Consider the following 15,398-nt stretch of genomic DNA (forward strand, 5'->3'; position numbering starts at 1 on the left):
ATGCTGCTGACTTTATTACCTTCTTTCTAATCTTCTGTCTTCTGAGTCTTTCCATTTCTCTGGTCTGTGTGCGGTCACTCCTGACCCCATCAGTTTGCACGTTCTTGGGCTTTCCTTTTGCGTACTCAGTCATCGGTGCCTTGCCAGGACATGTGCACACCCCCCCTCACCCCCCCCACCCCAGTGCTCTTTTGGGACAAACACACTGGGAGCCATGCTACATAAGTGGTCTGAGCACACACAACTGTCATGCCATAGGAAGAGTATGATTGAGAAGGTACGGGCACATATCCAGACGGGACAGAAGGTGTCTAGAAAGGGCTCTGTGCATCTTGGCAGTCTTCCCAACATGCAGGTGCTCTTTTGTGAATGTGCTCTCCTTTTCAATTGCATGTGTTCCAGGGCCTGTGGCAAATACAGCCCCCCCTCCTGATGCGCTTGTCCATTTTGCACCCCTTGCACCACAGATGGTCAGATATGTGTATGCAAATGTACACTAACAGCTGTCCAAATGTGTGTGCATGTGCACAACACACACACACAGAGAATGATGCCTTGTGCTCACTAAGTCAGCTTCACACATGCACACGTACACAGTTCTTTGCAGCTACCTGCTGGGCCCTTTCTGTCGGGCCTCTCTTGTCATCTCCCAGCACGTGCGGAGGGCAGTCCCTGGAGGCTGAGGCTGTAAAGGCCGACACTTCTGGGCACAGCATCCCAGATTGCCCTCTGGGGGTCCCGGATTCTGCAGTAGTTGGTGTTGGACAGGATCAGATATAGGAGCCCGGTTTAATCAAGGCTACCCCTATGTCAGGCACATGTTTTTTTCTCACCAGGGTATGTTCCTGTATCTGTTTCTTTCTTTCCCTGCGCTTGTCTGCTGTGATGTTCATCACCATCATCTCCTCTTCCTCTTTCTCCTCCTCCTCCTCCTCCTCCTCCTCAGATCCTCAGCTCTTGAAGACAGTGTTAAACAGTACGAGCAGGATCTGGCCAGGAAGCTGTACCAATCCCGACAGTGGGCACCTGCTCCTGGGGCCAGGCCAGCTCAGATGCCTAGTCCAATGCAGAGTCACGTCTCGAGAATCCTGGGGTCAGGAAGCGAATCCAGGTGTGCACAGCCCCTCCCTGCCAGCTGCATGTCCAACAGTCCCTGTCTGCATCCCTGCATCCCGGCGTAGTGCTCCCAGATGCGTCCTGTTACGGCTAGGGAGAAGATTTCAGCGTGGCTGCTGGTGTTCCTTTTGCTGAGGCCCCACAGACTGCTGACAGCTCAGTGAGAGTGAGATGGAGGGATGCTGGGCTTGTCTGATATTTGGGAAGCAGACGTTTTTGAGAGCTGAGCCCACATTGTCTTAGGTAGCTCATAATCTCATGGCAGAAGAGGGTTAAGATACAACATTGAGACCATAGAGGAACTGATTCTCCTCATTTGAGCCCAGGCAGGTCACCTCCCTCCTCCCTAACCTGGGTTGCTCTCCCACCATATATGACACCTCCGGAAAGCCCTACAGCTTCTCAGTGGGCTGGTGCTTAGCTCTAGGTTCTGTCTGTTCAAGGTACTCGATGGTGTGTGTTTCAGGACATTAATGTCTGATGACAGCAAACCAAGCTGTTCTTTCCTGCTCCGAAAGTTTGTGTCCCTCGGGAAGCCACGGGGCCATGTGCTGCTCTCACCTTTCTGCACTCAGCCTCTTGTCTGTGGTCTGGCTGCTCGGTACAGAAGAGGGTGTTGGCTGTTGCAGAGGTGGCAATGTCTGATGTCTGTCTCTCTCTGCCCCTTCTTTCTGAGGCAGGATGAAGTCACTTGAGCAGGATGCTCTTAAAGCCCAAATGGTTATCGCCAAGTCCAAGGAGGGAAAAAAACGCAGCACTCTGGAGCAGCTGGCAGAGTCACCTTCACCTGCTCCAACCCCATCGCCAACACCACTTGAAGGTATTGTACAGCTATGTCTGTCTCTGAGGAATAAAAGTTACTGCTTTTCTAGTTAAGCTTCTTTCTTGTGATTGAAAACAGACCTGTCGAAAGCAGTTTCCTCATTCTGCCTAGACTAGAAGGTCCTTTTGGGTATATGACATCTCTCAGCATAGGGGATAGCCCTGACCTATAGAAAAGAGACTTAAACATCTGAGGTACAGTTCCAGGGAACCAGAGCAGAAGATGACCCAGCATCATGACCAAAAAGACAGGAAAGAGGCACTTGTGCTGAGGAGGCAGTCTCTTTCCTGAGCACAGTCTTTTATTACACTTATATGTTGCTAAATGGCAGGGGAAGTGTTGTGTGTAATACAGTATTCACTAAATAGTGCTTTCACATCTTATTTTGCAGACTGCAGTCCCAGGAACGTCACTTCTCCGGGAAGGCTGGTATGAGATACTTCTGCTTACTTTTGTTATTTTGCCTGTAATCCTGGGATTTGTCAGTCACTGACCTGGGGCGTGGATCATACATCTGGGCCACAGGATCCCTGCTTAAATCCTTTCCCCTGGTCTGGTTGCATGATATGCAGAATGGTGATGAGGGCACCTTGCATGGAGCTCTGCCATACCCATTGCTAAAAGTATCCCCATTTTTAATAACTGAGTTCTAGTGTCTGGTTTTGTTTCCCTGTTTTATTATTCCACCCCTTTCTTCTCAATTCTTTTCCTCCATCTCTGCATTCAGAAAGCCTTTCATTCCAGAGACTTTACCTGCTTGTCTTCTTCATAGCATAAAACTGAGAAGTCCAGCTGAAATCAGTATCTTGCTTTTTCTAGACACTGTATAAATGCAGAATTGCATTTATGCAAAAACAGAACTGTTGCAGATAGCTTCCAAAATTAGTAAGACAGACAAACAGAAGAGTGGGAACAGCTGCAGAGAGGGGACACGGCTTTGCCCAAGGTCACACAGTAGAGCCAACTCTGGACTGAAATCCTGGCTATGCTAAAGCTATCAGAAATCTTACCACTAATTTTTTTAATGAAGATAGGGTTGTTACCTAATTTGGTGTGCAGTTTGCTGGAGCACATAATACCTCCTCTGCAACGTGGTGCCCCTGTCCTGATGCCAGAAGAGCTAAAAGACAGTGTCCCAGAGATGCCTCATTTTCAGAGGCTGTATCCAGGCTCACCTTGGCACTAACTGAGAACGACGCTTTGCCTCTGCTTTTGTCTCTGTGTAAATCACTCTGCTTGCTGCTGTTTCCCTGTCTGTTCCTCTCCCCTTACTCTTTCTTCTCTATTTCCTCTCCTGCTGTCCTTTCTAGTCCCTGTCCGAAAAGAAGTTTGACTACCGGGAATTTGCCGCTATTCCTTCTTCCAAACCTGTTTACGAAATCCAGGTATAAACTGCATGCTGAATTCCTGCCAGCTACGAGATTGGTTAGAGCCTGATTTGATGGTAGTGCCTGCAAAGGCAGCAATGACCTCGAGTAGAGGCTGGACCACTCGAGGAAGCCCTCCTCAGAGGTCCTGTCTGTGTGGGAGGCAGTGATGACCAGCCATGCCATATAACTCAGTTATTCCTGGAGACTTCTTTCAAGTGGGATTATGAAGAAATTGATCCAGATGGTTTTAAAACTAATGACAAAGCCTTTGCAAATGTAAAGCAGCTCCATCTTCACCTTAGAGCATCATTTCTCAGTGCTTTTAAGGTCACCATATTTGGGCATGATACAAGCCCAAGGCAACTCTGACAAACTTCCATAGACAATCAATTGATTCTGAAACACTTTAAAGTGTAAAATGAGAATTAAAAGGGGCAAAAACCTACAAAATTGATTGCCAACAAGTTGCAAGTTGGAGCAAATTTAACTTCAAACTAGAGTGTATCCAGCATCCTGCCAAAGAAACAGTTGTGCTGACAATTGCCATATGTTGTAACTCTACTGTAGATGAATTGTGAAGTAATCATGTGATGAGAGCACACCAAGCTGTGGGGTGAGTGCCTTGGCCAGGTTCTTTTGGGAAAAAAATACTAATTTCATATACGCTGCCGTGTCATTCCTGTGATCTCTATTTGTCTGGGTCTGTCATTGACTGATTGCATTTGTGACAGTTGATCTGAGCAGACACTATGCATCCATAATGCTTTTTTTTCTTTTTTTTATGAAGACAACGAAGTGGTAATATTAGATCCCTGGGGTTACATTTGTGTTGTGCATGGAGAGCTAGCAAGCACTGCCATGTTAGGCTTTAACCTGCTCTCATGACACACAGATCCCAGGTCCAGAAGGTCTTAACCCCAAAGTCAAGCTGACTTTAGCAGAATTGCAGTCGGAGGATTCTTAGGCAGTTATTCATTGTTTGATTCATATTTTTGCCTGACTACTTTTACTGGTGATATTACCCAACCTTTGGTAGTCACTCATCTTTTTCTCTAAGAATCCTTTCCCTTTCAGCACGTGTAGGTCCATGGTGTCCAGGTTCTGTACCAAGCATGCTGAGGGCTGGCAACTCGAGCCCCAGTGTCCAGGGGCAGCTCTGGACCGCTCGAGTTTCCCCAAGGCTCTGCTGAGGTCGTAATGCCACCCTCTTCGTGCAGCTAAGAAGCTGCCTCCAGAGGGTAACGCTACACCTCCAAGTCATCAGGCAGTTCCTCTGGACCTCTCCCAGCAGTGCAGTGTTTAAGAGACTGTGTCTCTTCCTGGCCATCCTCACACAAGTATGTCATTCCCTTTGGATCCCTTTTGCTATTTGCCTGGACTATGAAAAGCTCCTCAGCAAAACCTTCCAAAATCATCACTGTCCTCTGTGCTCTGCTCTCTGGTCTTCATGAAGAGCATGGCTTTTACCATACCTTCACTTTATTTCCAAGGCACTAAATGGTCTGAGATCATCTCCCCTTCTTTCCTGCCTCCCCCTCCAGTTTTGCTGGTTGCACAAAATAGGCAAAGCCTATATGGAGATGAGCACGTCTTGGACTTGTCACGGCTGTGAGACTTCTGCAGTGCTTTCCCTATAAGTGCAAAGAGCCCTCAGTCTTTATCCTGCAATTAAAAATTACACCCCCTTCTCACTTGTGCTGTTCTTGAGCTGAGCAAGGAAAAGATCCCAGACAAACAGATGTTGTTCAGTAGCGGCCAGAACTTTCAGAAGAGTTTGGCATTATTAAGTTTGGATACTGAGCTCTTCTGAAACCCTATCCTCATATTTGTGTAGCTCAGAGAAATGTTTAGGTCCTCAGCATAAGTATTGTGTGCAAACCTGGAAAGAAGCAATAAATGCAGTCATTGTGGTAAACTGAGGACCTTAATAGAGTAGTTTGACCTTTCTGTCCTTGAAGCACTATCCACAGCTAGATTAAATTCTCTATTTAAGCAAAATAACAAGAGTTTGGGACATTTATGCCTGTCCCCACAGTAGTGCTGATTCTCAAGTCACCTCAAGTTCATGACCATGACCAAAGTTGTTGCTTTTCATGGTGTTAAGACTCTGGTCTGATGAACTACAGACAGCTGTGGTTGTTGGAAATTTTGTGAAGGCTTTAAAGTTAGCAGAAAGTGGTGGAGTTTCATGAGTATCACTTTACCGTCTCTCCAAAGCTGTTCGTTAAGATGTCGTCTAGGCTGTAAGTGCATGTCGGTTCTCTACACGTACCCAGATACTGAAGAAGGTTGATTTTGCCTGTGAAGCTAGGCCTGGAAACACTGCAGATGCAGAATTAGGATCCAAGACTGTCGAGGACACATAGATTTCTCGTGTTTTGGCTCTCATGTTTCTGCTCCTTTTCTTCTTTACGCTTTCCGCGTTTCCTGTCACTTCCTTCCCGCACCTCTCCCTGCCCACTCAAAAGTACTAAGAGGAGACAACTCTGCTGGGCAGAGGCACCTCTTGTCCTGCAATTCAGGCAATGGGCTACTTGACTTTAGCATGAAGGATTAATGTATTATCACGTGCATTCACCAAGTGTCGTGCCCCAGCTGCTGTATCACCAGAGCCTTTGAGGGCAAAAGGCTCTTTCTAGCGTGTTGGAAGGCTGAAGGCGGGTCATTACCTGGCACTAGTGTTAAAGAGGTAGATGCTCACATATTCTGCTCTTTTCCAGTCACCTGATGCAGCTGATGATCACGGATATGTAGATGACAGAAATAACTCAGGTAAGTTGATGGCCGGGGGGGGTGGGGGGGGGCGGGGGGGGGGTCCCCCTTGTACCGCTTGCTCCTCATCGTGGTTCTGGAGGGTCCCCTCTGCCTGCCTGTGGAGTCAGCACTGAGGACATCCGTTTCTTGCTGCTTGGAGCAACGTCCTTTTTTTGTCCCATTCTAGAATGAACCCTCCAAACTCGCCACATTGAGTTTTGGGTAGGATTTTTACATTTAGTGATTGTTGCTTTAGTGATGACTAACCTGCTGGGAATGATGTGTAACAAGCATGCCTGGTTCCTTCCTGCTTTTTGTTCTGGAGCAACGAGTGGGCAGAACATGGGGGGGGAGTTCTGGCTCCTGGCAGCCGCAGTAGGTAGATAACCACACTGCTCAGGGTCTGCCTGAAGCCCGTGCTGCTGCAGTCCGACTCCTTGCTCTGGCAGAAGGTCACGGCAGATAAATTGCTCCTGGTTTAGAGCTTCGGAGCGTTTGGATGCTTGAGCACCCAGGTGACTTGCTAGGTCTGACCTCGTGGACCCATGTGCTGGGGGGCGAAATAAACGATACTGAAACCTTTGACTGCTGTATTTGTTCAGGCCGTGCTGGCTACTCCATGCCTTCCTGTCTGCAAGTATAACAGGGAGGCTCAGGCGCTCTCCCACTTCTTCCTGGGTGGCTGTTGCGGTAGCGTGTAGTTCGGCAGGGCCTGCTCCTTCATCGTGGTTTTGTTTCTTTCAGCAGTTAGCACTGGCTTTTTTCTGCCTATTTGGCAACTATTGTTTTCTCCTTTAATGAACACACGAAACAGTTTCTCTCTCAGTTTTATCTTGGAAAATCTCCTGAGTAAAGGCTGCACTCCAGACAGCTGATCCTTGTGCTGGCCATTGCCAGAAGCAGGGATCCTCAGCTAAAGCTCATTTTCCTTGTTCATCTGTCAGTGTAAATCTCTCAGCCCTGGGTTTCTTTTCTGAGATGGTCCATTCAGCCAGTCTACATAACTAGGGAGTTTAATCAGCATTTGCACGGGGGCTTCAGACCTCGCTATTGCCTATCATCAGTCTGTTGGGTCCTCAAAGAGAATATAAGCCATATTATCAGATGATGAAGAAAAAAGACCGTGATGCTCTATTAAGAGCTTTTTGACCTAGCCTTTAGCCTAAGTAATCCTTAGATCATCACTGAGGCTGTGATATGTGCGAGGTACCAAAAAGCATGCAGGTTTTCCAAAATTCAGTCTGGAAGGATAGCAGCTTAAGATGCAACTATGCTATTTTGATATGGGACAAAGCTCTCAAGTTTTTTTTTTCTTTCTTTTTTTTTTTTTTTTTTTCCTATCTGGTTCTTTCAGGCAGTGCAGCATTTCATTCAACATGCAGACTTTTTTTTTTTAATTCATTCATGGAGCCTGCATAGATTTTTGGCAAGTTCTAGCATCTGTATCTAGAATAAAAACCTCCTTTTCAGCATCAGTTCCAGCCTCCTGCCAGTCCTGCTTTTGTCTCTCTTCAGATATATGTCTCAGAATACATGGAGAGCATATTTGAATGAAGTATTTTTCTCAGGAAAATACATGAGAGTTGGAGAGATTTTTATTTGCAATCTTCCTTACCATAAAAGGAAAGAAAACCTTTATCAAAAAAACCCTGTGTCTGCGCCCCACTGCTCCCAACCGCCCCCACCCCCCTCCCAAACACTAGCTGCATTGGCAGCTCCCAGCATTTCAGGCACCAGTTTCTAGGATGATTAGGTCCAGGTGATTAGGTCCAGGTGAAGAACCTCCTTCACACTGGCCAAGGATACAAAATTCTGCTCCGTGCCATAGCTATCAGATGTAATGACTTGATTTACATCTGTCTTAGAGTCTGCACAAGAAACTGTTGTGCCCCATCCCTTTAATAATGCTAAAAATGAATTAATGTTTCCAGAGTTATATATCTTGTCCTATATATGCTTGCTAAGCTTTGAGGGATTCAGGGCTCCTATTGAGCCTTTCACTTGTGTGAATTTAATACAGCTTTTAAAATGTCTAATTGTTACAATTGCTGTGACACGTTTTCTCTGTATCCCTTTACCACATTAGGGTTTTAATCAAAATTGTCCTTGATCATGTAATTTTGGCTTTTTGACCATATGGTAAACTCACCTTTATGTTAGAAAACTGTTATAATAGAAACTCAAGGATATCTTACTGCTGACTGCAGGAAGTATTAGCATATCTTTCATCTTTACATCTTTTGGACCACCACCATTAGCTTCCTGCCCATCACAGATGGGCTCTGAGAAACAATCCCATTCTCAGATCTGACTTCATGGTCTGCAGCAGACTCCTGTCATCGTCTTTTAAATTTGTTAAAACGTTTATTCCAAGCCATTCAGGAGGCCATGAAGTTAACGAACCAAATAATAGTATTTGTGGGGTGCAATGGTACCGTGCCACGTGCTTGATTTCCAAATCACTTAAAGCCAGAGGCTTGTGCCTTCCAGTCTTACAACCGTCAGGTTTCAGAAATATGTCCTTACTAATAAGCAGCAGGTCTTCCTGGGCTTGTATCCTGTCTGGCTGGAAGGGAGTTCTTCGAGGGAGATTATAGGAAGCTCGATTTCTCTGTTTGCTTACATGCATCTTCTCTATTTGCTTTAATCATGTATTAATTAGGGCTGTCTTAAGCCAGATGTTGTATCTGGATCATCAGTGGAACTAGCCTTCATAAAATTCTCTAGTCTTTCTAAATTTTTTATCTTTCATGACACTTTGGTGTGAAGTTCCATAATTAGGCATTTCGTTTACACTAATTCTGTTTCCTGGTAACTTCCTCGGTTCTTGTGGGATGTAGAAAGTAGCCATGTGCTACTCACGCTTTCCATCCCGTTCATGCAGGCCCCCGAGCACAGCTGCCATCAGCTATCTTCCTTCCAAGCTGAAGAGTCCTCGTTTCTCTTTGTGGGAGTCATTCCCATACCCTCTCTGTGGACCTTTCCTGTTTCTTCTATGCTGTTTTTGAGGTGGTGGAGGAGGACATGGCTACAGGCACTCTTGCAAATGTAGGTACATGATGAATTTATGCAGTGGCAGAATAATGTTTTCTGTTTGGTTCTCCCATCCTTTCCAATTTCTCATACTCAGAAGTGAAACGGTATTGCTGAGCACTGCGCTGACGTTTTCAGAAAGCTCCCCCTAAGGACTGTAAAGTCTTTGTGGACTGGTAATCTCATTTTAAGGATGTTGCATTTTATATGCAGTTGGGATTATGTTAGTTTACCTTTACTGAGCTTGAGTTTCATCCAGTAACATAAGAAAAGAGTTAGTAGATTCTGGCTAGCCCAGTATTTGGTGTCTGGCGTGAGTCACTGGGAATGCCAAGAAAAGAGCATGAAAGAAGCTAAGCATACAGTGGTTCTTCTCGGAACAGTGCCTGAGACTACAGCAAACTGTGTTCTAGCACTTTCTAAGCCAGAGGCTGTTAATTTCAGAGTTGATTTGTTCGTTGCTTTCTTGAGTCTATATACATTTGCAGTAAATCTCACATGCCATGTTATTGCCCAGCCAACTCTGTAAAATCCTAGTAAACTTTTTTGGTCGTGACGTTTCATTTGACTGCCCAGATACACGACTTGGAATCATCAGCAAACTCTCTCAGTACAGCCCTCTCCACTTCGCCCCTCACTCATCACTTACCAAACACTGACTGTGCTACAGATAACAATCTGCTTCTAAAACGGAGAAGAGTTTCCTCCTACACCTTTTCTGTGTTTTAGCTACTTATTAATCCACTAAGAGCCGTGCTTTCTTATCCCATGGCAGCCTGTTTTCAATAAGAGCTTTGGCTGAGGAGCAGTGAAAAGCTTTTTGCAGAGTCCAGTATGCTGCTCTGAGATCACGCTTACCTGCATGTGTGCCAGTTCTGGTGGGTTTAAGAGGCATGACCTCCTTCTGTGAAAGCCATGCTGATTTCCCTCTCACCCAAATCTGGATTTTTATCTGCATGTCTACGTATGCCTTTCTTTTATACTAGTTTGCCTTGTTTGGAAGTCAGTCATCTGCTTACAGAATCCTTTCAGGATGTCAGATTTGTCATCTATATTCATTTGGTCCTGAGACCTTTTCAAACAGCAGGTTAAGACTACAGGTAGTGGTTCAGGAACAGTTCTGGACTATAGCAAGTACTCACACTTGGGTCCTGTAGTGAGGGGGCATTGCATCTTGGAGTCTGGCCCTAGAGCAGGGGAGGGCCACCAGGCACAGCTCAGTGGACGTTGCACCTCTGCTCTGATATATCTTCATAGATTTTTGTATTTGACATTCTGTACTACATTCAGAAAATGTGGAGAAGGGCTTCTCAGGAGCTAGTTTGTATTTGAAGAGAAAAATGTGTGATTTAATGGAGCCTTCTCCTTTTTTACACAAGTATCTCAGAGTCATTGCTCAAGTCAAACCACTGCAAATGGCAGGTGTCCCAGGCGCATGTCAGAGCTCCTTGGATAAGTTGCACTGGTTCCTTTCGGGAAGGCAAAAAGCCACTGTAAGAGCAGTACTTCGTGTGCAGCACACATCCCTAAAGGGCCTGAGAATGCTGCTGAAACGCTCGCAGCACGAGGAGACACCTGAAGCCTTTCAGTATACTTGTCTTTCCTAAGGCTTGGCACTTCCTTATTGTTTATGTTAGGGATAAAAATCTCCTCAGGCATGTGAATTCCTTCTCAAAATCCATAGCAGTCAGTACATGAACTACACCTAAAAACACCAACAGGAAATAGTGGGCACAGGGTAGGTTTAAATGACACCTTAAAGACTTGGGTGTTACCTTTGAGACAGCGCAGGGGTATGTATGTATACCTTTGTGCCCGTATCTGCTGCATCAGCTATATACCTGACCTAGCACTTTCTCCTAAAACCTTGACTTTTTGTGTCTACGCAGTTCTCCAGGAGCAGGTTGGGCAGCAAGAGGACGAGGAAACGTTATTAACACATGATTCATCAGCACCTACTGCATCAGCACTTGAAGAAATGGCTCTGTACAGCAGCAAACGCAAACTCCGACACAGCCGGCGCAGTTTGGAGGCTGCTGTCCCCACGTAGAGGCTCCGCTGCACCTGGGCAATGGGACGGTCCCGCACGGGGCTTGGGCGTCCTGTGCTCCAGGGACAGCGCCGGACTGCCCCACCGCTGCCGCCTGGCCTCCGGATGGGACCTGAGCACCCCGGGGCGCTTTGGGTTAACTGACTTCCTTCAAGGCTGTGAACCGCCCTCTTTTCTCACCCCGTAACGCAGCGGGGCATGTCCTGCACGACACAGGACAACACTAGACTTGCTGATGGCCAACGGAGAGGAGGTGTGGGTAGGACAGGGCAGATGCAGTTTGTTAGCCTGTAAATATTGGGGTGGGGGGTGGGAGGGGAAGGGTAGGACAGGGAGAGCATAAGAGTGAGAATGTGTGTGGGGGCTCCAGTTGTTATTTCCTCAACTTGGATTTTTTAAGTGGTTAATAGGGGAGCTTCCGTTCTGGTATGAATTTGAAGGAAGTTCCAGCCTTTACTGCTATTTAATTTCCAGTCTTTTGCCAAAAAGCATCTCCCTCCACCTCCCACACACAGTGTCACCTCGCTTTCTTCTGGGAGCATGTGGAAGTGGGTAGCTTTGAGGCAAAAAAAAAAAAAAAAAAATTTCAGTGAAGTGCCTCCCTCTGACACTGACACCTGCGTGCTCGAGCAAGAAGACTGGATGAGCAGGAGCCCGTGCCAGCTCCAGGGAGCATCAGCTCCGTTCCACTTGCCTCTGTGAGAGCAGCTACCTGTCTGTTCCGTGTAGGAAACTGCTCCTGCCGGTGCTTTGTGCTCTTCTGGGCGACGGTACCTGGAGGTGCACACAGCTGCGTGTCCCACGCACGCAGAGCACGAGCCACTCAACGTGCACGCTGCAGCACGTGTCAGGGGACACCGGGGTCTGTCGGCATCACGATCCAGTTGGTGAACTGGGGCAGAAAGGAGAAACAGGCTGCAAAGCTGTAGTGAGAATATAGCAGTGTGCATGTGTGACAGCAATAGGGGACAGAATAGCTGGGGGTTAGGATATGGTGGCAGAGCTAGGAAGTGTAAACAGCAGATAAAGTAGTGGGTTAGGATTCAGAAAATGGGGAACGGTAGGTGACATTGCTGGGGTTAAGTTAGGAGTAATGGGCTCTTACAGGTAGGAGGATACTAGTGGGTGAATCCACCACGTTGCCCACTAGCACCGAGATGAAATGTGATGTTGAGGCGGTGCTAGGTCCGGAGCTCTGGAGGAGCGCCTGCCCGGCAGGGAGCACAGCGAAACACGATGGGTCTGGCCTCTGCCTTGCAATAACTGCACAGCCCTGCTCTCTCTGCCAACATGTTGGCTTTAGGCCCCTTTCCATGCAGAACAGGGCAAATACACGCTTGCCCATGCAAGAAGAAAAAAAAAAAAGAAAGAAAGAAAAGGAGCAGGGGTGTGCTTGTTTCCTGCATGAAACAAGGGCTTAGAACAAATTCGGTATTGAGTGAGCTTTGCAAATGTGGAGGAGACAGACATTGCTCATAGCTCTGGTCTGAAATCAGTCTCTCCTGCTCTACTGCCCACTACTGATGTAAACATCCTTTTTTGTTTGTTTGTTTGTTTTTAATGCCTCCAGGAGAAGAGAGAAAGGCATCTCAGTCTGAGCTTGGCAGGAACCTGCTCTGTCTGCCCTGCTGCATTGGTGCTCTCTGCGGAGCCCCTCCAGCAGTAAGACCACTTGCACCTGAAGCCTCTCAGTGAGGGGATGTGGCTTGGGAGTGGCAGGCACTTCTGCTTGTGTATTTGCTGGATGACTGGATGCAGTTTCTTTTAGTGGAGAATCTCCCTTCATGCCAAAATCCAATGGATCATTTTAACTGACTTTGTATGTTTTAATTTTGCAGGGCTTTGAAGGGGGAACTCTGATAATCTCAAACTGCAGCTACAGCTGCTTCCATCATCAGCAAGTTGAGCTTTCCTTTTTTAAATCTAATTTTAGCATTTGCTTTTTAACAAGAGCAATTTTGGAAACAATCCTGGATTGATTTTGGTGACTAACTTGTGATTTTTTTTTTTTTCCTTTCCCTTTGCGGTACCTGGTGCCAGGCTCTGGGTTCTCTCCCGTTCTCTCCTGAGAGACTGAGGGAAAATTAGCGCATCAAGACTGTAACTAGTGAAATTTGTACAACCAAAGAAATCTATTTTGTGGTTCAAGGATAATAAAGTTTACTTTACATTTTAGAGCCTGTAGTTAGTGCAGTTTGCCGTGTGTGAGTGTCTGCAATTTCTACACCAACACTTTGATCCTGATCATCTAGCAAATACACCAGTGAATTTTACTGCTTCTGTGTGCACAAATAAATGATCACATAACTTAGTGCTAGCTACAGGGATATCAAGACGAGCTTGTGTTACTCATGCAGCCCTAACTGAAAGTCCTCTAGCGCACCTGCTATTCATTGCCTGCAGATTGTTTTCTGAAGCTAATATGAAACCATGGCACCTGTGTTGGGAGGAAGGGAACCCAAAACAGTAACTATTAGACTCATCTTCGCATCGTTTGAAAAAGGCTCCATATTTTGGAAGCAGCAGATTCCCTGGTTGGGGCAGGGTGGGACAGAGCAGAGGTTTTTGCCGCTGCAGTTGCTGTTGCGATACACAAGACACAGTAGTGGAGAAGGGAAAGGGGGACAAACAGAGGAGATGATACATGTAGGCAACAGTGGTTTCATCATCACGTTTGTCAGTGACAATTAGTCAAAAACATCCTGCTCAATGGCCTGCAAGAGACGGGACAGATTTGGGAATGATCAAAATCATCCCTTCAGTATTACACCCCTGTAAGACAAGTACCAACAGTAACTGCAGAGAGACTAACTCCATCAGTATGAGGGGGTCACTAGGTACCAAATGCTCCTGGGTGCGGTGGTGTCCTGCTTCATGTGCCCAGGCCTCTGTCAGTAAAGGCTGCCAGACGGGATGCTGCCTACCGGGGCAGTGAGGACGAGTCCATCACTGATCCCTGCCAAGCCTGCTGCCCCTGCCTGCTGCCCCACAGGTGTGAGACCACATGCACCCAGCTGTTTACAGCACTACTCACAGCAAAAGAGGCCAAAAATACAAGGCAGCCTTTCAGTGCCATCCTGGCACCAGCACAGTCAGTTATTTGCTGTCAGAATACAGCTGCCTTAAGTACAGCAAAGGGGCAGTTGAAAAGCAGCAGCAAGATTACAGGAATGTAAGGTTAGCAATTAAAACCCCAAAGATGTGAATTAAGTACACAAGTCGCTCAGAAGAAATGGTCTCCACCTTTTAGCATCAAAATTCACAAATACCAGAGGCTTTGCATGTAAAAGGTTTAGGAAAAAGAATTCAAACAATAAAAAGTGAAGAAATACACCCTGCAAAGGACTATGGCACTGTTACAGCATGCTTTGGGTATGTCAAGTACAATGCAAGAGGAATTGCGGGTAAAACATGAACTGGCCAGTAAACCAACAGTGCTTGAATTGTGTATGTGTCTTCCAGGCAACCATAACACCAAATGATTAAAAGAAAAAACAAACAACAACAAAGAAAACAAAACAGAGTAAAATCCAAGTATTTTATCCATGAAGATAACCAGCCATGTAAGGAAACCCTTTGAACCTCATGCATTAAGTTCCAGTGTTACTTGGCAGAAAACAGTGAAAATTATAAATATCTGTATTAAGAATAAGGTGAACATTTAACTAGCAAGGATTTTCAAACCAACAGTGGACGATTATAAAAATAAACTTAAAAAAAGGAAAATAACCAATCTCCCTATAACGAAATTTAGAGCGGAATCAGCTAGTGTTGATCGCAAGGCTGCAGCTGCTTTTCCAAGAGCTGAGGGAGGTAAGCGTTAAAGGCTATGCATCCCAGCAGGTATTCAGTATGGAAGAAACAGAAAAGCATACCATCAAAAGCTTTGGAGAAAGAAGTGAGCTCCACAATTTAAGGTCACAAAAAAAAACCCCACCCAAATTAAATATTGTGTGGGAACTTACACGGCAACTTTAAATGCAAACACCTACAAGAACCCAAGGGGTGCTGAAAAGTTTAACCCTACATATGTTACTTATTCAGTAATTAAAAAAGCATGACTAACAGCCAGTATTACAGAAGATTGGTTAGTGACCTGTTCGAACCATACAGACCGCTGAGCATGTAACACCTTCCTGATGCTCAGTAATAAAACTAGCCATCCAGCTCACCTGTGTGATGTGCAGCTGAACAGTCCAGCTGTGCTTGCCACCAAACTCTACCTCACTTTTACAACCACTAGACCAAAGAG

At 46.1% G+C, this 15,398-nt stretch overlaps 1 protein-coding gene across 31 annotated transcripts in view; it reads left to right on the forward strand.

Annotated features, from left to right (window-relative positions):
• SCRIB (scribble planar cell polarity protein) overlaps positions 1 to 13,321 on the forward strand; it is a 106,947-nt gene extending 93,626 nt beyond the window's left edge. For 27 of the 31 annotated variants that reach the window (XM_064508013.1, XM_064508014.1, XM_064508015.1 and 24 more), the window contains 5 exons: positions 1,797 to 1,936; positions 2,331 to 2,368; positions 3,250 to 3,324; positions 6,030 to 6,081; positions 10,986 to 13,321. In XM_064508013.1, coding sequence (XP_064364083.1) covers positions 1,797 to 1,936; positions 2,331 to 2,368; positions 3,250 to 3,324; positions 6,030 to 6,081; positions 10,986 to 11,146 — 466 coding nt within the window. In that variant the 3' untranslated portion in view covers positions 11,147 to 13,321. Of the gene's footprint in view, positions 1 to 1,796; positions 1,937 to 2,330; positions 2,369 to 3,249; positions 3,325 to 6,029; positions 6,082 to 6,250; positions 6,286 to 10,985 lie in introns of all 31 variants that reach the window. The other 4 variants (XM_064508020.1, XM_064508043.1, XM_064508027.1 and 1 more) reach the window with 3 other exon arrangements.
• The last annotated feature ends 2,077 nt before the right edge of the window (positions 13,322 to 15,398 follow it).

The sequence above is a fragment of the Dromaius novaehollandiae genome, chromosome 2, assembly GCF_036370855.1.
Source record: "Dromaius novaehollandiae isolate bDroNov1 chromosome 2, bDroNov1.hap1, whole genome shotgun sequence".
NCBI lineage: Eukaryota > Metazoa > Chordata > Aves > Casuariiformes > Dromaiidae > Dromaius > Dromaius novaehollandiae.